Source organism: Pteronotus mesoamericanus, unplaced genomic scaffold (genome assembly GCF_021234165.1).
Source record: "Pteronotus mesoamericanus isolate MK-2021 breed Mesoamerican mustached bat unplaced genomic scaffold, CSHL_Meso_final contig_130, whole genome shotgun sequence".
NCBI lineage: Eukaryota > Metazoa > Chordata > Mammalia > Chiroptera > Mormoopidae > Pteronotus > Pteronotus mesoamericanus.
The window spans coordinates 31,090,715-31,114,555 of NW_026555060.1; the positions used below are offsets into that span (position 1 = coordinate 31,090,715).

General features: G+C 40.0%; 1 protein-coding gene across 1 annotated transcript in view; it reads left to right on the forward strand.

Annotated features, from left to right (window-relative positions):
* Window positions 1–232: 232 nt before the first annotated feature.
* Window positions 233–23,841, forward strand: part of IL2RA (interleukin 2 receptor subunit alpha) — a 53,522-nt gene continuing 29,913 nt past the window's right edge. Inside the window, exon 1 of the mRNA XM_054590743.1 lies at window positions 233–296. Coding sequence (XP_054446718.1) covers window positions 233–296 — 64 coding nt within the window. The remainder of the gene's footprint in view (window positions 297–23,841) is intronic.

Consider the following 23,841-nt stretch of genomic DNA (forward strand, 5'->3'; position numbering starts at 1 on the left):
GACACGATTTCCTGGCTGAACAAATCAGCCTAACACTTATAAAGAGCAACTCCTGACTGTCATAGAGACTGGATGGACCAGCAGGGATGACAACCCTAATGGACTGATCCCTTTGTCTCCCATCTTCCCAGCACAATGCTAACAAGAGGCTGACAGGACACCCAAAATTGTGCACAGAAAGGTCTTCTCTTCACTGTCACTAAGTAGGAAGTCTATTCCAGGTGCCGGGAAGATGGACCGAAGCTTGCTGATGTGGAGGTTCTTCACATTCATCATGGTAACTGACTGCGTGATAGGTAAGGGGTCCTGGGTGCCCTCAGGAGCTTGGAAAGGCTAATAGATGTTATATCTCCTCAACACAGAATCACAGAGGGCACTTAAGTAGAAGGTGCAGAAAAGGGGTTTGAATCTTGGATTCTGGGGCCCCATTTCATGCCTCAGTTATCCCTGATCTATGTAAGAGCTAGGAATGGTGGATTCTCCAGTCACTCAAAGTCTTGGGCACTTAATTTGGGGTTGAATCAAGTGGCCTGATATTTGAAAAGAAATTTCCTTTAATTTCTCAATGGGTTTAGTTTCCTGCTGTGCTTACCAGCTGTTAGGATAATACTAAAAATCTGCTAGAAATCTCTCTAAAACCACATAAATGTGCCTGAGATGTCAGTAACTTCTATATGAAATACTGGGATAATTCAAGATCTCTAAATAGTTTAGTTTCAAGGATGTATACTTTGTTTTTTTACTGCTCAGAAAATCATACCTAGGAAGTCCCTTATATGTGCAACTTTACAGAAACTTTGGAAATATAAGAATGTTCATTTTCAGAACACTACTTTTTCTCATGTTCCTGGGTATGTGTATGCATGTATTATATGTATGTGTATATGATATTTTTATATGTGCAAATTTTGTATTTCATTCATCCTTCAAATGTGTTTTGTCAAATTTGTTTTTTTTTTTTTAAAGAAATAACCACTAACTTTTACCTCAAACCACCCTTCCTAATTGAGGGTGAATTGTCTAATGACTCCTTCTCTTGCTAACCCAGGGAGACAGATAAGGTAGCAGAATCTATAATTTCATATCCTTATTTTCTAGGTATACAAAGGTGGGCAAAAGTAGGCTTACAGTTGTTGGTATGGAAAATGATACAATAATTAATAACTAACAATATAAGAATCAACTCTGTGTTTTGCATACTCACAACTATAAAACTACTTTTGCCCACCTCTATATAATAATTCAGACTGGCCGCAGAAAGATGTGTTAAGAAGTGAAACACGGGGATGCATATAGAATCCTTTTGCTTGTTTGGGGGAAGTGGCAAAGTCATGCTGAGCTGTGAACTGTCGCAGGTGTAAGTACTTCTTCACTTTGGAGCTAAAATGGGCATTGTTTTAGGAATGCTTCTAATGTAATTTCTGTCTTAGCAGGGTCTTTGCAAATTGGGAGGTCAGTCCAAGCCAGAACAGAGAAGCCTTTACAATTTTTCATGCCCTATTCCTGGGAAACACATTTCAAGTAAACGTGTGTTATTGCTAGCATGTTGTTTATCTGAGGATACGAATGGCCTTGGTGGCGGTGGAGCAATTGGAAGTATTTTGAGGACTCTTTCATTTACTCAGTCCTCCAAAACTTTATTCAATACCTTTTATCCCCCTTTTCAGCACTTTGGAAAATATAGAAATAAACAAGACAGTCTCTATCCTTAAGAGATTTGTAACCTAGTAAAAGGGAGAAAGGCATAGATATAAAAACAGTCATACAGTAATAAAGTCAGAATATGGAAATCTAATGGGAGCATAAAGCTCTCAGAGGAGGCTTCATGAAGGTGGCATGCAAGAAGAGCCCAGATGGACTAGTAAATTTCCATAAGTAGAGATTCCAGACAGAGAGGACCACATGAGCAGAGATAGCAGAGCGTTAGGAAACCGCACATGGTCTGCTGTGGCCCTGAGCATGGGACAGTGATGTGAGAGTTTTGGGAATTAAGACTGGAAAGGAAGGATGGGCTCAAATGAATGATCCAAGGCCTGGGATTACAAGGCAATAATTTAACTTCATCTAGTACTCAATAAAAGACTGCTAGAAAATAAAAATTATCATTTATAGCATGCCTTCTTCATGCCAGATATATGCCTTATTTTAGTCTTCATTATGACTTTGCAATATGGATTTCACAAACCCACTAGATGAAGAACATAAAACTCAGAAGTTACACAGGCAGTGACAGAGCCGAGGCTCAAACCCAGGTCTCTGTTTCTTGTGCTCTTTCTGTTCTGTTCACTCCAGACAGGGTCAGAGCTCTATGGAAAGGACCCTGGCAAAGAGTGGATGGGCATTAGTTATACAGAGGGAGTTCATGAGGTTCCTGAAATAGTCCAATCCAGAGACAAGTGAGGACTTGGTGGTTAAAGAAAGTGAAATGGGTTGGGTAACAGATAATTTCATCACAGATTTTATTCTCCAAAAACTCAGTCCTAAACAAGTCTTTATTCCTCAGGGGAGAGAACTCTAACAAAATCAAACAGATTGTCAACAGATTCAATTTCTAGCTGATTCATAAGGCAGGTTTTCATTCTGAAAGTTTCCAAAGCCACCATTTAAAATTATGATGGGTTACAGGGGATGTATTAATAAACCTGGGTGTTGTTAGTCTCTATATTACTGGGTCCTGGGATGTGGTTAAAAGAGAATTCTCCTGATATTACCAACACAGCATGTTATTGAAGGCATTGTTCACAGAATTGTGGAAATTCTGAGGGTTTATCTATGCCTTGATTATCTTTCTTTCATTCTAGGAATTCTGTAATCAAATCTTCACCCCTTAGACTCAAAAATATAAAACAAACAAAAAAAGAACCTAAAAAAAGGTGCGGAAACACATTAAGATGATATTTCTAATTATCCCTTCTTGTAAAGACTACTGCCCACACTGGAATTTCCCATCTTCACATTTGTCATTAAAACACAAAATGTTTAATTCTTCACAGTTAATCATTCAATTTCTCTAGATCCTAAAATGTTATTACCACTGTTACATTGCTCACCTTCAAGATATACTGTGGTGCCCTGGCCAGGTGGCTCGGTTGCCTGGAGCATTGTCCCATACACCAAAAGTTTGTGGGTTTGATCCCCAGTCAGGGCACATACCTAGGTTGCAGGTTCCATCCCCAGTCGGGCATGTAGGAAGGCAACTGATCAATGTTTCTCTCTCTCATTGATCTCTCTCTCTCTCTCTCTCAAATCATTAAGCATATACTCTGGTGAGGATTTTAAAAAAAAGATGTATTTTGGTGGGCCCTAGTGAGGCAGTTCAGTTGGTTAGGTTGTTATCCCGATATGCCAAGGTTGAGGGTTTGATTCCTGGTCAGGGCACATAGAAGAATCAGGCAATAAATGTATAAATAAGTGGGCAAATATCTCTCCCCTCCCCCCCATTCCTTCTCTCTCCTCCTGCCTCCCACATCACTCAATAAAAAAGACCAAAAAAAAAAAAAAGATATACCTTTGTGAGACAGGATTCTGGTAAGCATAGAGAATATCTCATAAAGCAGTTGCTACCTTCTTTAAAATTAAAATAGTGTGTCTTAAATAGACAGTGCTGTATATCAGCTGTACATATGATCCATTTTAGATTTGAGAAAGCTTAGGAACAAAAGAATTAACTTTGCTTCGCTGTCAGACAGTCAGAGATGCTAGTAAAGAACAGTGGATGAGCTGAACAACCCCACCACATGACCCCACTCTTCTCAAATAGAAGTATTTTTATTTTTTTTGGCTGAATCCTTGAGTATAGTGGATACCTCTGCGTAATTTCTTGTTGAAGTCATTCTTATAATAGCTCTAGAGAGCGCCCTTCAAGTCAGGCTATCTCTCAGCACAGCAGCCCTTCGAGTTAATTTCCCTGCTCCTCTCATTGCCCAATGATAAATAGAAACCTTAAAAATAAACAGAATTCCTTTAGGCAGTGAGATATGTCACCTGAGGTCAGTGGAGAGAAGAATTAGAGGGAAACTGAACTTTGTGGGGAGCTGATAGCGGGCCAAAGCACCTCCTTACAAGCATTGTTGGAGAACTAAAGAAAAGACACATGAAGATTGTGACTTTTTTACAAATTTCTATACGTCCCTGGTCTTCAGTTTCTCTCTGTACAATGAGGTTTATAGAGATGATTTTGAGGCCCCCTTCCAGTTTATGTCAGGAATTCTGAGAAGGAAAAGAAAAGAAAAAAAAAAAAAAGCTCAGCTTAAAAGGCATTTTCAAGCTGGGGTACTTTTGGATGAAAAAATTTCTCAAACTTAAGACATACAACACAGGGTCTGCCTTAAGAGACCTTTGAGTATCAAAGTACCCAAAGTAACATCTCATTGTAGGTTATTTCCAACTCTCTCAACTGCACTCAAGCGGGACGCAGTGCTTCGGTCATTCTTGCAGCTCTCAGTGTCAAGGCAAAGACACCGCTAGTGTCAGTGAGGCCTTCTGCAGTTTCTTTGCTGGTTTAAGGAATTTTTGCCTGAAATCATTTCCTTATTTCTCACAGGACAGGTCTCACACGAGTGGGAACCTGCTTCTCTTCTCTTTATCCCAGGCAATTCCCTGTGAGAAGAAGAAAGAGTATCTTCATTCAATTGATTGCTTCAAAGAGTTATAAGCACTTTACCCCTGAAAATGTTCAAATAGGGCCTGACAGGCCACTTCTGAGGGATGTCGTGGAGGGTGCACCTGCTGACCAGGGCGGCGGAGGGGGTGGCAGAAGGGGTGGCCACTCTGCGTTCCTTCCTGCCTATCTGTTCTAGTTCCCCTCTGCTGCCTTCCAACCTCTATTTTTTACTTCTACTCCTAGAAAATGAAATTAGGAATGTATGATTTTCATACTTTTCAAATCCAAAAGCATCCAGATCACATATAAGTGTGGGTTCTTGGTTCTAATCCACTGTCTGCTCCCCTCCCCGCCAAACGCTGGGTGGCGGTGACAAATAAAAAAGGAAGGAGAATTTGAGTGGGAAGGTGATTGAGGCTGGGCAAGGGAAAACCGCTAAAAAGGTAATATATGAACCATGGGTTTATCTGTACAGGGTGGGGCACAAAATAGCTTTACAGTTTTTCTTATGGAAAGCAATACAATAATTAATAAATAATAACACAAGAATAAGCTCTGTTTCACATACTTACAACGGCAAACTTAACTTTTGCCCCACCCTGTATTTGGTGAACCTCCAGCACCGAAATACTCAGAGTGAAAAGCTTCTCCACTCCTGCCCTCTCTGCAAAAGCATGGGCTCCCTTTCTCTGGAAGCACCTAAGCAGAGCCTACATGAAAATTTGTCAAAAATGAGACAGAAATGTCCCAAACCAAGCAGAAAGCAGAAGTGATAGCTCTAATCCTTTTGGGTGTTGAATCTAGGACTCCTTCCATCTGGACTGACAATGTGTAGCCACCCTGGTATTAGCCTATGGCCCACCCAGAGCCCTCCATCACTGGCGATCTCTACACTTCCTGAGACCCTCTTCTCTCATTCAATTCTTTGTCTAGGCAGGTATAGGGAAAGACTGGAGAGCCTTAAAGAGCTTCCTCATATCCTGCCTTCCATTCCGCTTTGGTGACCCTCTGATTATTTCTGCAGGAATTTCTGGTTTGGTCAAGTCGGCTGCTGCCCCAGGGAGCATTAATGGGGCAAAACAAACAAACAAACAAACAAACAAACAAACAAACACCCTAGAGAACCTCACTACATAAAGATGAGCCTCATCTACCACTCCTGTATATGCAGCCTGGATTTCTCAACAGGAAAAACAATGTGATAGCAACAATACACCTATCTTTTTGTTCTTAATCTTTTTTGAGTGGTAAATCCTTGAGAAAATTTGATGAGATATATTAACTGTCTCCTTAGAAAAATTGTGCCTACACACACAGCTTTAAATATAATTCTTGGGGTTAAAGCCTTCTCATAAACCAGGGTTCCCAGGTAAGACCTCCGATTACATTATTTGACATCCTAAGACCCACTGTCATGAACAGAGAGAATGAGAAGCAGGAAGTTACTCTCCCTGGGATTCTAAGGGAGCTGTAAATGGCAAGGGCTGCCTAAGAGGTTTGGTGCCTAGAGAAGATAGAAGTGAAGGCTACCATGGACAAACCAATGACCCAGGCAAACAAGAAAAGTGACAAAGCCAGGACTAGAATCTAGACCTCTTAAACTCCAGTCCAATGTTCCCTGCATGTCTTTACATAGATTCTCAAAGACATGCACCCATCCATCCATTCATGCATCAGGCTTACTCAGATGAAAAAAGCGATTGTCCTTGCCCTCGAACTGCTTTTGGCTTAACAGCAGGAATTAAAGATCTGCTGAGCAATTCTTGTCTTAAAGACTGACAAGGGAAGCCAACAGTGTTTGCCAATGAGTCAGCCACCCATCTCTGAATCTTCCCAATCAGGCTTTCAAATAAGTCACCCATTTAGGGGAAAAGAGTAATAAATTCATCTCTAGGGATTTTAGGTATTTTCCACTGTAAGATGACTCAGATAGTTTTTGGCTATTTTGACTTGCTTTAAGGTTATTCTGGGATTTGATGCCATCAACAAGGAAACACAAGACCCACCAGGAAATGTATTTAGAGCAGTGGTTCTCAGCAGCAACCCCACATTAAGTATGCATCTGGGATGCTCTAACAAATAATGTCCATCCACTACCCAAGACTAATTAAAAGCAATTAGCTCAGATTCTCTGGGGATGGTGAATTGGACATAGCAGTCACTTTTTAAAAATTTCCTCAAATGATTCAATATGCAGTTAAGATTGAAATCCACAAAACAATTATCCCCATTTCAGAATGATTCGATGATTTCATATCTATTCACTAAGAATAGGTGCTCTAGTGCAGTACTTCCCAAAATTTAATGTATTTGTAAATCACTTGTGGATATTGTTATGAAACAGAATCTGATTCAAGATGTCTGGGGTAGGGGTCGAGATTCTAGTTCAAACAGGCACCTGCATGAGGTTCATGTTGTTGGACCCCATTTTGAATAGCAGGGCTTCATGTGAGAAGAAATACGAGTTGTGTCTACCCGCACAGAACTGGCAGCTAAAATGGGCAAACCAATCTGAGAAAGATTCAAGATCAAATATTGCATAGTAGTATGTGGCAAAAAAATTGACACATGCCATAACAATCAGATTAGGTGGGTAATATGCTTTCTAGAGAGTTAGGAAAGGCTTGTTGGCTCTGAATTCGTGCTTGTGAATATCAAGAGATGGGTTGGAGGATGGTGTTTTCTAATTATCTTGCTAAAGTAGTATACATGGATCATGCTCCGTGAGTAACAAATTGAAAACTGAGTTGTTTATTAAGGCAATGAAATTGATGATTCATATTTCACACACATACATACACACACACACACATGCACATATATACCTATAAGAGCATTTGTGCACGTGTGTGCGCTGGGCAAAAGGAGGCTCAAATGGCTAGCAATTAAAAAAATACTTTTTCCATATAAAAAGCATCTGAGTGCTCCTCATCTCACTTTAATTCTCTAGTGTTTATACACATTATTGGGACCTGGTAAACTTCATTCACACAATAGATCTCTGAATCATCACCAGAGCCACATGACACCTCTGGGTAACTAACAGTCAAGAAGGCTGGGAGCTTATTTCCCCACATCCAAATTTTGCCCCTGACTTAGCCCCAGCTCACCCCATGCCAGTGCCTAGAGTCCCAGGGATCCATTCCGACAGCTGACACCAACCCCCCCCCCCACCAAATTCATGGGGGCATAGGTGGGGGTCACCATGCTGGGAGGAAGACGAAGGGAAGGAGTAAAGCACTGATCAGAAGCCTGTGCCTCTGGCAGGCATACCCACAGCGGAAGGAGAGGGTCAGATCAGTCAGACATGCTTTCGGGGCTGCCTTCTCCCTTTCCAAGTTGCCCCTGCACCCCTCATTCCAGATCCAGTGAAAGAACAGGCTGGTGTCAGACTAGGAGCAGTTGAGTATTTTTTCCTCAAAAAAAAGAAGAAAAAGCAGCACGTTTCTAAAAATAAAGTGGAAGTTCTAAGTAGGTAATTGGTTTCTTTACCCTAAAGAGCATGGAAAATCAACTAGTTTCCTGTAGGCACTGATCGCGTACAGTGTGACAGAGAAAGGCGAGCTGATGAGCGAAGTGTGAACTGGAAAACAGATGGCTGGTTAAGGCAGACTGAGCACGAATACTGAGACCAACACCATTTTTTCCTTTCAGGCTCACTTGCTTTTAACTTGTTCCAAGAAACATTTTGAACTATAATGATAATAACAAGAGTGACTATTTATATTCTATATGCCATCTTTCAAATATTGTGTGAAAACATAGCATGACTTCAGTTAACCCACTTTACACCTGGAACACTGAAGCTCACAGAGGTTAAATAAGTGGTCCAATGTCACACACCTAGGCTGTCAGCCAGGCAGTCTCTTTCCAGAGCCGGTGTTCTTTGCTAGTCTAAACTGCTGCTTAAAGTCAAAGATATATGTGTCATGTTGACAAAGAAGATTATTTTCACTCTTTAAATTTTACGTAAGTATGCTATGGGGTGTGTCCCACTGCTCCTGTGGCTTTTCATGAATTAATGTGCCTGTGACTACAGAAGCTGACCTCTGATGCTACAGAGCTGTCCCCAATATACTAGAGGGACTGATCTCTTAAGGTCCATCAGGTCCTTGGAGTCTGAAATTCTCTGAACCTTGCTGTCCCCCTTCAGTGCTTGTTCTACCCCTGGAAAGAGCAGTTTGCAATGTCTTTCTTGCATTTTACTGTGCTTCAAAGAAACTTCAGTCGGGCCAAGTCTGCCCCAGCCACCCACAAAACAGAGGAAATTCTGAGCACCTCCGGGCATGATTCAACCATACCATGTTCAGGAATTGCCATCTCTGCCCACGGAATCACCCACTCTTTTCTGTTTGGGACAGAAATAGATACCTCCTTCAGCAGCCTCACTGCTTTCTGTACTCTCAGCAATAAAAAAACAAAGGCAAGGATAGGTGGGTGCCTCTAAGGCAACATGGTGGGAGTTTTCTCTGCTGTGAAGGTTTTCAGAGTAAAAATGTTGTTGCTAAGGTACAATCAACAGACAGGATGGGTGGGACTGGTGGAAGAGGGAAGCCATAGGGTGACTGGGGACAATCTTGCCTGTGGTCATTTGTTCACTCCTTTCTTCATTCAGCAAGTATGTATTGAGCCACTACTATGTGCCAGATACAGCATAAGAGGTGAATGTAACCCAGTCATTGGTCTCCAGGAGCTCACCAGACAGCAGGGAAGAAATACATTGCACAGATAATTACAGCACAAGATCTAAGGTACAAATGTGAAGAAAGAGTGATGGAACACACAGATAGATAGATGGTCATTCTTACTACAAGTCACAACAACTGAAGTTAATAATGGCCTCATGTTTACGTTAACATTTGGGACAAAATGAGGCTGAGAACATTGTTAGGTCATTATTAATAACTAAAACTATTAAAATAAAACACCACTGATCTTGAATTTGTAATACTTTATAGAGAGGATGTGCAGAAGCCTTCTTTTGCTCAAGAAATTCCTTTACAGGAAAATGGGAACATTTTCAGATGGGAGTATCTACAGTCCTTTAAGATCAAACTGCTTGATTTCTCCCAAAGCCCTCAAGTGGTTTGGAAGCCCCATTTGCAGATTCTGCTGACCACCTGCTCCCTCCCCAGCTGTGTGTGAACCATTCCCCAACACTAAACATTGGGAAGGACTTTCCTCTTCAAGGGAACTTAATCAGTTTGATATATATTATTATGTACTTAAAAGGGAAGCAACAGTGCTTCTTTTAAAAAATGTTTTGTTTTTTTATTTCATGAACTGAGTCTTTTGGAGCAAAATGTCCCATCTCCTCATTGAAATATCAGTTATTATGATACCAAGAAAAGGGCAAAGGAACCATTTCTAAGAGTTTGGCTTGAAGTCTCCAAAACATAAGTTGACGTCAGCTTCTTCCTGTCTCAGAGCTCTGTGAGTTTCCTGGGAGTTTTGGGGGAGATGACTTTACACAAGGTTGCACATCTGACATCTTTCCTGGCTGTGGCCAGGGCTGCCTCAGCTTCCCCTGCTGATGAGAGCAGGCAGAGCCTTCAAACCCAGCTGAGCCCTGTGGGTATCTGTTTCCGGCCCCTGTGGTAGCAACACCTCTGTTCAGCGCCTAATTTAGAATAAAAGGATTTTGTAAAAAGGAAACTCCTTATTTTAAGTGGAAAGCAAAACAAGCAACTACAAAAAAAAAAACCCAAAAACCAAAACCCATTTTAAAATAAAAGGGCAGTTTCCTCAGACATCCTGCGAACACCCAAGAGAACACGAAGACCGCAAATGGTTAGCATTTCAGCTCTCGGTATTCAATTATTTTGTCATTTATTTCACTTTTGGCTTTCACTGCATTCACTCATCGGGCCATAAATTTCAGTTTCCCTTTCCCAGGTTTTTTTTTTTTTTTTCCAATTAAAAAAAATTTTTTTTCATTATGCCATCAGAGGTGTCCCATGTTTCTTCCCCTTTGCTCCATTCTGCCTGGTAGTCCCGCTTTCCTTCCACAATCCCCTGCCCCTTAGTTCATGTCAGTGGTGCATGCACGTAAATTCTTTGGCTTCTCCCTTTCCTATGCTATTCCTAACACCTCCCTGTCTATTTTTTTCCCTACCCATTAAGCTTCTTATTCCCTGCATCATTTCTCCCTTTCTCCCCCTTCCCTCTCCCAGCTGATAACCCTCCAAATGATCCTCATATCTATGATTCTGTTCCTGTTCTAGTTGTTTGCTTAGTTTGTGTTTGTTTTTTTTTTTTTAGATTCCGTTCTTGATAGTTGTGAGTTTGTTTTACTGTTCATAGTTTTGATCTTCTTTTTCTTAAATAAGTCCCTTTAACATTTCTTGTAATAATGGCTTGGTGATGATGAATTCCTTTAGCTTTACCTTGCCTGGGAAGCACTTTATCTGCCCTTCCATTCTACATGATAGCTTTGCTGGATAGAGTGATCTTGGTTGTAGGTCCTTGCTTTTCATTACTTTGAATAGTTCTTGCCAGCCCCTTCTGGCCTGCAAAGTTTCTTTCAAGAAATCTGCTGACAGTTTTATGGGAACTCCTTTGTAGGTAACTCTACTTTTCTCTTGCTGCTTGTAAGGTTCTCTCTCTTTATCTTTTACCTTTGGCATTTTAATTATGATGTGTCTGGGTGTGGTCCTCTTTGGGTCCAGTTTGATTTGGACCCCCTGTGCTTCCTGGACTTACACGTCTATTTCCTTCACCAAATTTAAGAAGTTTTCATTCATTATTTTTTCAAATACATTTCCAATTTCTTGCTCTTTCCCTTCTTCTTCTGGCACCCCTATGATGTGAATGTTGGACCTCTTGAAGTTGTCCCAGAGGCTGCTTATACTAACCTCATCTTTTGGGATTCTTTTTTCTTCTTGTTCTGATTGGTTGTTTTTTGCTTCCTTATGTTCCAAATCATTGATTTGACTCTCAGCTTTATCCAGTCTACTATTGTTTCCTTGTAAATTATTCTTTATTTCAATTAGTGAGTCCTTTGTTTCTGACTGGATCTTTTTTACACTGCTGAGGTCCTCACAAAGTTCCTCGAGCATCCTTATAACCAGTGTTTTGAATTCTGCAGCTGATAGATTGCTTATCTCCATTTCATTTAGCCCTTTTTCTGGAATCTTGATCTGTTCTTTCATTTCGGCAATATTTCTTTGTTTCCTCATTTTGGCAGCCTCTCCCAGAGTTTTTTGAGTTTCACTTCTCTGGTCTGAGTTGGCCATAGGATTCTTTTCTCAGTTCAGAGAGCACTTCTGTCTAGTTGGCCATAGACTGGCGCAGAAGGAACTTTGAGTCAGAGCAAGCCAGGCCGCCCAAGCATTCTGCCTTTCTCCTTCTCATGTGATAGTAATTTTGGCTCCAGAGCCTTTGTGTGGGCCAGCCAGGCACTGAGCTGTGCACTCTGCACCTATTATCTCACAGTATTTTAAAAGCAACCCTATGAGAGGGGTACCATTTTTATCATTCCCATTTTCCAGATGAGGAAACTGAGGTTATGAGGCCCAAGAAAGCAATGGAAGCAGGCTATCCGCTCCACTCTTGTGCAAGGAAAGCAGCTGTCAACAGGTATTGTTACCCCTCTTGGCTTTTTATGAGAGCCTTCCATCTTTCATTTGAAGTTACTCCTTGATCCATCCCCAAATTAATCTCCCCTGAGAGCAAATTTCATGATGATTTTCCCTGATCAAAGAGTTCAAGTAATTTTCTGCTGCCTGCAGGGCACATTTCCTCTGTCTGGCATCTAGTATTTTTTACCTGACGTCTGTATGCTCTCTGTACAGAGGGTACCCTAACTCCATGCACCAGAGCAGACAGCTCATCTCCTTTTCTGCAAGCACAACTTCACCTGTGATTTCAAAGCTTTGCTTCTAAGAAAACCTTACTTCCCCCCTTACTAGAATGATCTTCCACATCTTACTTGCCTACTTGGGATTCTGCTTAGCTGGAAAGCATCTTGGGAGAGCAGAAAAAGCTCATGAATTAGGGAATCTACAGGCTTGAATTCAGATCCCAGCTTGGACTTGCATGCCTCTCCTTTCTTGATAGCAGGGAGTGCCTCTGAGAGAGGGGCCCAAGTGTGTGAAGGTGGCAGGAGAGGGGTGGCTGATGGCAATATTTGACCCAGGGTCATCTCAGGTTCTGTACATGTGGATTTGATGTGCCAGACACAATTAGGGCCTGTGTCAACATGGTTGGCCCTTGCCCGACACCAAGACTGGGCCACCATTCTGAGGAAAACACTTTTTTGCTGAAGTCTCCATTGTTTTATGTGACTTTTTCCTTTTTCTGTCTTTTTCTTTGTTTCCCTTCTGGTCTTAAGTTTCTACATGGTATCATACTTACCTAGCTGGTATTGTTTAAAATCTCAGTGGAAGTTCTGTTGTTATCCTATTGAAAATATCCTCAACTCTGCAGTTCAATTTCACAGAAAACTCTCCTTGTAGAAGACTGTGGGTGGGAGTCACCCATGTAGCATATTTCTACTAAAAATATTATTCCATCCCAAGAAATAGGTTTCATAGATTTGAAGGAAAACTGCTTTTAGATTTCAAAGAAAGAACAAGAGTATATTTCTACCCTCTTGTTTTTCTTATCTGATAACCCTTTAATTTTCATCAGGTTGACGTTCTGTGGTGAACTTGTGGTTAACCCTTTTATGTACAGAAATCTTTTATCAACTGAGATGACTTCCAGGGGCAGAAAATAACCAGTCCCAACATTTCACTTGCCGAAGCATGTGAGATCCCAAAACATGACAATTTCAATGTAGAGATAGCTGCTGTGAGGAATATTTTTGGTTGCCTGCCTTCTTTTTTCCTTCCAAGGTAAAGAGAAAATAGCTGGATTCCCACCCTCTGTCCCCCTTTTATTCTTGGTAACAAGTGTTGATTAGGGCACACGTTTTCCAGAAGGGTCTTACCCTGTGAGTCATTCATTCTTCAGCTGTGGAAACTCTGACTATTTGACCCACTAGGCCCAGCCAGGCCTCAGGGACAGTGGGCCAGATAACACACAGATGATCGGTGCCAATTACTGCACCCACGTGTCCAACTGCACCGAGATTTCCTCCTTCATAGCACGCAGCCTCCCCTCTTATTGCCCTAGGGAACAAGATACCTTTTCTTTGATGACAGTAAATTCCCTTAACCTCTTTGCCCCTGCTCCCACCCCAATGACACCAAACTAGCTTCTGCCACATTCCCCTCAGCATTTTCCTCATTGAACAAAGGTAGATATGCATTTGAATGAATGAGTTAATGAATAGCAATACCACTGGTAATACTCCTAATCATTTATTCAGTGCCTACTGCCACCTGTGTTGATGAAATAGTTTAAATAAATAATAGGGGATGTGGGCAGCCAACAACAACCCAAGGTGACTGTAAATATTCAAACTAAACAATGGTGACCTAGTTGGCAGTGATCAGGGAATTGACCACATTTAATAGATTTGAAATCCATTCTAAACTATTCATATGACTATAGGTAGGAGGAAGGAAACTAATATAGAATTCTCATAAATAGACTTGAGAAAGATGAATTTAAAAGATACTCCATTTCCTTGTTCTGACACAATGAAGTTTTAAGTAATTAACATTTTAAATAATGTTTTCCAGCTCACAAATTAACCTTACATATTTTATCATTTTGTCCTAAAAACAGCAGTGTTTGAGGGGTTATGTGGCAACACACAGGATTTATTGGGCTTTTTACAGATCTTAAGACCCTTTCACTTACATAATTTCCACTGATTTATTTCTGTCATTCATAGCCTTGCAATACACACTCCAGCAAAACATTCTACTTATAGTCCCCTGAACACAATACTTGCTCTGCCAGGTGAGCTATTCTGTTGAACCTGCCAGGTGTAAACCCTATTCACCCTTCAAACATGGTATAGTGAAGAGCAGCCTTTTTTCTTATCTGGCTCATGGGCAGGGATAAGATTGCCTATCAGGGGGCATCATGTCAGGAGACACAGAGGACCAATCAGTATGGCCAAAAGCAACAGCCTTGTGTGTCTAAGAAGCTCCTATGGCCACATGTTGGTTAATGGCTCTGAGGAATCATCCATCTTCTCTTTCACTGGCAAACTCAATCACCAAAGTAAAGCAACGAAATGTAGTCAATACCTCTCAACAAAAACTTAGCCCATGTTAGAGAAACTCACTTCCTGGATCAAAAGAAAAAATAAGGTAGGCCAGTAAATTCAGAAGTTAAATTTAGCATATACTAAACAGACTTTGAGGAGAATGAGAACCATTGGCCTTGACAAGAAGCTTGACTGGTTGCTTCTTGGTGCGCTCTGAAAAAAATAGTTCCCGCGGAAGCAGAAGACACGCTGAATGGTTATGGAATGAGTGAATAGGCAGGAAATAGAAACAATGAGGTGAATTATTCTTATAAGATACTGAATTAGGAAGAAAAGAAATACGGATTGATTTGGGGGGATTTTAAGTAACTGAGATGCTTATAGGCTGAGGGGGGCTGTGGTGGGAGTGGGGTTGCTGGAAGAGAGACAGCTGAGAGGGCACAGCTCCAGAGGCTGCAGAGAGCAAGTGATCCAAGGCATATTGGTGTCCAGGTTAAAGAGATTGGGAATGTGTTTTATGTGGAAACAGAGAACAGAAGAAATGATGGGTAAAGATGGGGCCATTATGAGATATTGAAAGGAAAGCTAAGGAACTTCAAAAACAAGGAAGAAAGTAGAAGACAAGTTGAGAAAGGACAATGAAGCAAATACTTCACCTGACCAAATTCATAGCTTCATTAAGGGTTGGGGTGGTAGTGGAATGCATAACAGTGCCTAATCTTTTGACTTCTAGCACTGGCTTCGCACCCCTAGCTGTATAACTTTGAACAAACTACTCACACAGACTCTTAGGCTACATTTCCTCATCTATGAATAAGATTGGAATTCCTTTCAAAAGCATGTTGTGAAAAATCTTGGGTAAACTTTAAAAAAAAAAAATCTGTGTGCCAAAAGATAATATTACAATTTTCAAGCTAGGGAAGCCCCCCTAAGGATTCTCAAATTCTCATAAACTTCACCCAACTATCAAAGATAGTCTCTCATTCCATGGTACTCTTCCTAACGTCCCATGGGGATTTCTTCTAGGGGGGTAGATGATATTAAGGCACAGTGAAATTTGACCAGGGACCTGGGAGGAATTCTTCCTACTTCGTCTCATGGACAAGCATCCAAGGTAAGACTGCACTGAAACTGTGAGTGGGACAGGAAGAAGGCTTGAGCCTTTAATACTCAGAACTGACTTGCTTTCTTACAACACTCAGGTGGTAGACCCAAATCAGCCAACAGGCTCTCAACCTAAAGTCATCATGCTAAACACCTCACATTTTAAAATGACGACAAAGCATCCTCTTCTTTAAAAGTGTTCACATTTCTTACCTCACCAACATCCACTCTATTGACTGCACCACCAACTCTCTTTGCTTCATTGCGATCCATGAAGTCATCTCTCCTTCTTTCTCTTCCTTTGCTCCCCACATGCTGGCTGTCTAGTCATACTGATATCCCTTTTCTACCATTTCTCCAATCTACCTGTCCTCTCTGCTCTTTCCTATCCCCAAGGCTCTTCTTAGCTCTCACTCTGCCTATTATAATGGTCTACTAATTCCTTACCCTTCAAACGGTGGTTGGAACAGCATCAGCCACCCCTGAGAGAAATGCAGATCTTCAGGCCCCACTCCATTGCAACTCCATACTTAAATTTTTGAGGAGTCACCATACTGTTTTCTATAGTGGCTGTACCAGTCTTGCTGTTAATAGCCATTCTAACAGGTGTGAGGTGGTATCTCATTGTATTTTTTTTAGGGAAGGAGTCTTTATTTAAAAGCAGTTACTTAAGCCTATCAAGTCACAGCTTTAATCATGTAACCTATAAATTAAGGCTAAACCATAACACCTGAGTTCTCCTAGCTTTTCCCTGTCAGTAGTTTTTATTTCTATTTCCTAATAGCTAGTGAAGTTGAACATCTTTTCATATGTCTTTTTTCCATTGTTGTGTCTTTTCAGAAGAATTGTCTGTTCAGGTCCTCTGCACTTTTTTAAATCAGATTTTTGGCTGTTGTTAAATTGTACGAATTCTTTATATATTTTAGGTATTAACTCCATATTGGAGGTGCTGTTTGCAAATATCTTCTTTCATTTGGTTGGCTCCCTTTTTGTTTTGTTGATGGCTTCTTTTGCTGTGCACCTTCACTTTTTTTAGTTATCTTCTTGGGTCATGAATACTTAGAAAATAGTCATTGGATGAATAGTCCATAAGGGACAAAAATTAATTCACATTATCAATCATAAACAGAATGTCACTATCAAATAAAGCAAAAAAGAAAAATGTCAAATATAAATACACTCTGATAGTAGCTTATACTACATCTTTATAGCATTTCACATCTTTATAACGATTTGCTTATTTGTAAAATTTATTTAATATATATCTTAATATAATATCTGTCCAGAATATAATTCCATGAAGGCATGGGCCCATTTCTGCTGTTTACGCTAATCCCCAGGCTTCAGCAAAGGCTCGACACGTCGTGCTGTCTACGGTCTACTTTGCAGTCTAGTTCACTGTCAGTTGTAAAACACCTAAACCATATCAATAATGCCCTTTGAAGAGTGATACTGTTACAAATCCATCTGGAACCCAATGTTGTTAATCACCTCTTTCCTGGGTTTCAAAATAACCTGAGTTTCCCTTTTAAACAACCAGAAGCAATTCACACCCAGAGGGAAAGAATTTTCCCTCTTTTCCCCATTTTTCTATCACAATCTCTGGGTATGGCTTCTCCCAGGAAAAGACCTTTTGAGCACGTCTTTCATCTTGGGAGCTGGAACAAATTATTAGAAACAATACTCCCCTGATGCTAGAATAGAAAAACCTCTCCTTGTTTTTTGAGTCACATTACTATGCTCTGGAAACCCACTGATTTTATATTAAACCTTTGTTTTGGTTTTAATTTTATTTACTCATTCATTCATTTTACAGTTAGATCAAGAGTTCAATTTATTATTATTATCTGTTCATGGTACAGTGTTCTCATGCATCCACACAACATCCCTCTCTCATTGTTATGTTCCTTCTATTATTTATTTAGATTTTCATTTTCCCCCAAACACCCTTTTTTATGTCCCTAGTTTGCCTTCAGCTCCTTGACCATCATATAAATGTCTTATGTATGCATGAAAAAAAGTGGATTCTGCTTTTGTTGAAGTAGTTTTCTAGAACTGTCCATTATATCCACTTTGTTAATTGTGTTGATAATTTTTTTATATTCTTATTTTTTTGTCTGCTTGATTTATCAACCACAAAGGAAGGCTTTGTTAAAATCTCTCATTATAATGGTAGACTTTTAAATTTATCATTGTCCATCAATATTTGCTTCATATGTTTTGAAGCTATGTTATTTGGTCCATACAAGCAAATAATTTTTGTTTTCTTGGTGTTTGTTTTGTATATTTTGAAGCTGTGTTCCTTTAACAATTTGTATGGACTTCTGGATTTCTATTACTTCTTTTGCCTTTAAGTCTGATATCAGTTAATACAACATTCTTTTGTATTGTAATTGCCTATTCTTTTTTAGGTTCAAACTTTCAGAGCCCTTATGTTGTAAACATGTCTCTTGTAAACATCACATAACTTTATTTTTTTAAGTCTTTTTTCTTTACCTGCAGAGTTAGTCCATTATGTTGGTTCTCATTGTTGATATATTTGGATTGATTCCCACTATCTTATTTTCTTTAGTTTTCTTCTTCTCTTTCTATGTATTTTTCCTCCCTTCTTTTGTCTTAAATAAGTTTTTACTCAATTTAATTATTTTCTCTTTACTAGTTTTTAAGGTATTTACTCTGTCATTTTAGATGTTATTTTCAAATTTTTAACATGAGCTCAGAATTAAAAAATTTAAATTTAATCAATATCATAACCCTCCTTATAAATAATAAATAACCTTAGAATGCTTTAACTTTATACACTTTTCCACTTTTCTGACTTCCAGGATTTTAGTTGTATCTTTTAACCCCACAAAATAGACATTTTGATTGTTTTATATAGACAATATTGATTTTGATTCACTCACAAGTTTACCTTTACCTTTGCTCACCATTTCTTCTTGCAATTCATATTTTCTTTCTGGGTTCATTACTTTTCTTTTTGAAATATATCATTAGAACAAAGTGACATAGTATAAATCAATGCAAATGCATTAGTAGTTTTAATCAATGTAAATTAACCGACTCTGCAGTTAAAAAAATTAATAGAAACCCAAAGTTTAGTTAATATTGATTAAAGTTCAATACACCAGGGACATATAAACTTGTATGTAACCAATAACATGACCTCAACATATATAAAACAAAAATTGACAAAACTATAGGATAAGTTTACAAATCCAGAGATGCTGACATATCTAATTTTAGTCTCTACATCACCTGATTTGTCATTACCCCTACCTGGTGCTTTTTGAAAGCTTCTCAATATGGTCTGTCAAACTCCTAATTCATGCTACTGCTATATTCATGTTCAATCCACCTGTGAGAGTCCTTTATATCAGCTCTTTTTATTCTTGCCTCATATTTTCCATATTCTCTCTCATCCCTTTTAGGGCACTAAAAGCTTATCAAAAATTCTCATTTTTTCTGTTCTATTTATTCTGCTTTGGCACGTGTAAGCCTTTCAGTTTGTCATTCTTTCTTTCCTAATGGTGGTAATCCTCACTCATTTTATTTTCTCTTTTGAGACCATTCCTCATGGAGATTTCAACCCAAATGTCCTCCAGAAGGGGCAAAGGCTGGGCCCCAAATATGGCCAGCTGCTGAATTAAAATTGGTAGGGGGCAGAATATCCTTCAGGCCAAAGATGTCTGTTGTTATAATCTGTGTCTTCCCCTTCCACATTGACCACAGCAGGCAGCCTCTCTGCAGAGAAGGGAACTAAGCTTCTCCAAGAGTTGTCTTTCTCAGTGGTGTCTATCTAGCCTTGGACACAAAGAGAGCAGCAGGAGGGGAGAATGCCCGTGTATCGCCAGTCCCTGTGTCTGTCACTGTCCCTCTTTTTACCCAGCTATTCTTTAAGTTGCCCCTGGGTACCTCCACTCCACCCTGCTGGTGCTGGGCTGGTTGCTGATTTTTCTTCCTCAGAGAAGTGATAGAGAAGGAAGTGTAATGGAGAGATAAGGGCTTCCCATCCCCCTAATCTTGGCTGCCTTATGTTTCCTGCACCAGTGGTCCCCAATATTTTTGGCACCAGGGGCCTAGGAGCCGGTGGGGGAGGAGGCGGGGATGGGGGCGGGGGTGGGGAGGACAAGACAGGAGGCAGAGCTCAAGTGGGTTTCCCTCTAGGCCCATTTTGTAGGAGGCCATGGACTGGTACTGATCCATGGCCCAGGGGTTGGGGACCCCTGTCCTACACATAAACACAAACTGAAAGAAAGACCCAACCACTTTCCATTGTGTCTATACTAGTTTCATAGAATCCTTTTGCTCCAGAGACAGTCCACGGTGGGTTTGTGGGAGGAAGCTGGAATTTCATGCTAATTTGTTACTATTCAAGGAAGTATAGATCTCTTAAAAGGGACAGAGTTGTATTTATATATAATCAACATAGATTTTAGAGAAGTTAACTGAACTAGACATGCAATAGGACATAACAGATTTTTTAAAAAATTTATAAATCATGTTTATTCTATTACACTTTTCTCAATTTTTATCCCTTTGCCTCCCTCCACCCATCCTACCCCCACCCTGCACTCCCACAGTCAATTCCCACTCTGTTATCCATGTTCATGGGTCATTCATACATGTTCTTTGTCTAGTCCCTTCCCCTTCTTTCCACCATTGTCCTCTTTCCCCATCCCCTCTGGTCACTTTCAGTTTGCTCCATGTTTCCATGCCTGTGGTTTATTTTGTTCATTAGTTTATTTTGTTGAATAGAGTCCACTTATAGGTGAGATCATACGGTATTTGTCTTTCATCAACTGGCTTATTTCACTAGCTTAATATTCTCCACTTCCATCCATGTTGTCACAAAAGGTAGGAGTTCCATCTCTCTCTCTTTTTTTCTTAAATGCAGATTGATTTTATTTATTTTTTTAAATGTTAAAGTTAATTATAAAATATTAAAAAAATTTAAAACCATTATAAAGTCTCAGGAATTAAACCAATGTGTCACCAGCACAGAAATAATCAAGTAGATCAATGAAATATAATGAGTATTTTAAAGACAAATATATATATCTATCTAGCAATATATGATTAAGTTGATATTTCAAATCAATGGGTAAAATAAGGCTTATTCAACAAATAAAGTGCATGGACCACTATTACTTGAAATAAAACAAATATAGAGCCCTATTTCACACATTATACAAGAAATATTCAGGTGAGTTAAAAATCAATATGTAGAATCTAAGGAGTTTTAGAAGAAAATAGGACTAATATTTTTCATGACCTGAAATAAAATATTCAAACCCAGAAGCTATAAAGTAAATATTAACAATATGACTATATTAAACATTTAAGACTATATAGTAATATACATATAAAAAAGTTAAAGGACAAGGAATAGAATAGAAAAGTATTTGCAACACATCTAAATCATGGTTAATAGGTTGTTGTTTTTTTTTTAGGGAAAAAAGTTCTGCAAACTTTTAATCAAGAAATGGATAAAGACTACCAAAAAGTCATTTAAAGTCTTTTTTTTTAAATAATAGAAATAGGCAAGAAATATACAAAAACAAGTTTAGTTTCAACAAATAGTAAAGGAACAATTAAAATAACATCATTGTCACTATCAGATTAATGAGTATTAAAAATATTGGTAATATCAAGTATTGGCAACTGTGAAAGGAACTGGGTATTCATAGAAACATTTTCTTCATCTTAAAGCAGTCCCTTTAGCGTATTTTGCAATGCTGGTTTGGTGGAGGTATATTCTTTTAGCCTTCTTTTGTCTGGGAAACTCCTTATTTCACCTTCCATTTTAATTGAGAGCCTTGCTGGGTAGAGCAGTATAGGTTACAGGCCTTTGCTTTTCATGACTTGGAATATTTCTTGCCGTTCTCTTCTGGCTTGCAGTGTTTCTGCTGAGAAGTCAGATGCTAGCGGTATTGGGGCTTCCTTATATGTTACTACCTCTTTCTCCCTTGCTTGCTTTAGGATTCTCTGTTTGTGTTTGATATTTGCCATTTTAATGATGCTGTGTCTTGGAGAAGGCCTCATTGGGTTCCTCTTGAATGGGACCCTCTGTGCTTCCTGGCCTTGTGTGACTTTTTCTCTCCTCAAATTAGGGAAGTTTTCCATCATGACTTTTTCAAACAGGGTCTCTATCCCTTTCTCCTCTTCTTCTCCTTCTAGTATCCCTATTATATGGATATTATTACATTTCAGGTTGTCCTGCATTTCCCTCAATGCCTCTTCATTCTTTTTGAGTTTTCTTTCATTTTCTTGCTCTTTCTGGGAGCTTTTTTCTTTCTTGTCCTCCAGCTCGCTGATTAGGTCTTCAGCTTCATCTAGTCTGTTCTTGATTACTTCTACTGTGTTATTCAATTCAGAAATTGTCTTCTTCATTTCCTCTTGTCTCTTATTGATAGTTTCTATGTCCTTTTTCATGCTGATATAGTTTGCAGTAAGTTCCTTGTAGTTTCCCTCTAGTTTTTGGTAATTCTGCCTGAGCTCACTGAGCTCACTGAGCTTCCTTAGAACCGTTGTTTTGCACTCAATATCTGATAGTTCACTTGCCGCTATTTCATTTAGTTCTCTTTCTGGGGATTCCTCCTTTGTCTTCCCATTATTTGTGAGACTCTTCTTTTTTGCTTCTGATTCTTAAGTTGATCTGTCTTGATTTCCTGACTTTGTGGTGTGAACTTCTATGGTTGGAGACCACTGTTTTTACTTTCTGGATCTGATGATGTCAGATGTTGACCCTGTCTGACCTTAGGCAGTCTGTTCGAGACTTCCAGTAATCTACTGTCTGTGGCTATCTCCTTTAGCTGTTAATCTAGTCACTCTGCACTCAGAAGGCCACCTTAGACAGCTTAGGGTGGGGTGGAGTCCCTTCTGGGGGCGGGGTTATTGGGTCCTCTAATACTGGTGTGTATGGGGGAGGAGTCCACACTGGGGTCCTGCCAGCTACTCTCTCCATTCTCTCCCCAAAGCCTCTGTCCACAGTCTCTCAAGTGTCTCCAGACCTCTCTGTGCCCCCTTTAGCCAGGGATCTACTGTTTGTGGCTGCCACTCTGCGCTCAGCAGGCAGCTTAGACAGCACAAGGCGGGGTGGAATCCCACCTGTGGATGGGGCTTTTGGGTCCTTTGACGCTGGTGCCACTCAGGGGGAGTGGTCTCTGCCTGAGCAAGATGGCTGCTGCTGCATGAGGGATGAGTCAGCACTGAGATCCCGCCGCCTACTCTCTCAGTTCTCTCCCCAAAGCCTCCTTCCCCAGTCTCTCCTCAGGCATCTCTATCCCACTCTGCCCCAACTTTGCCGGAGAGCAGAGTAAGTGGCTGCACATAAAAATGTATGCTTTGGCCCTTTTAACAGTTCTTTGCGTCTCCAGCCACCTGTCTCTGTCAGAGAGCAACCCTGCCGCTTTTCACAGCTGGCTGTTTTCTGTGTACATTTGGGCTCTGGTGCTGTGGGCTAGAGATCCTTGCTTTTGGTTTAGACCCTGCTCTTCTCCAGGGGACCCAACTGGCTGTTTCAATATCCTTCTGGTGCTGCTGCCAGTGGGCCACCCGCCCGCCTTCTCAGGTCTCTATCCCGCTCCTTACCAGTTAGATTGCGCTAAAGCCGATTCTTCTGTCTCCAAGGTTACAAGGCTCCTCTCTCGCTGTTGTTGAGTTGTTTGTTCCAGGTGATTTCTCCACAACTTAGTCTAATTCCAGGTTGGTCCTGGGAGGAGGTCAGTGTGACTTCTACTCCCTCCTCTTGATTCCTCAGAACATGACAGATTTTTTAAACAACTTGTTATATGTGAATCTTGGAATTATTTCTAGTTGTATGACATTTCCAGCAAATGCAGAAGGTTATAACATTCTAGAAGCTGAAGAGCAAAACTAATATTCACTTTGTATACCCTACTAGAGAAGTTCTCAAAGAATATGGTTTGCAGGCATTTCTTGAAATGGAACAGTGAAGCTGTGACTTCAAGGAAAAAAGTCATACTATTTATTATGATAAATAATAAGGTTTGATAATAATTGATAA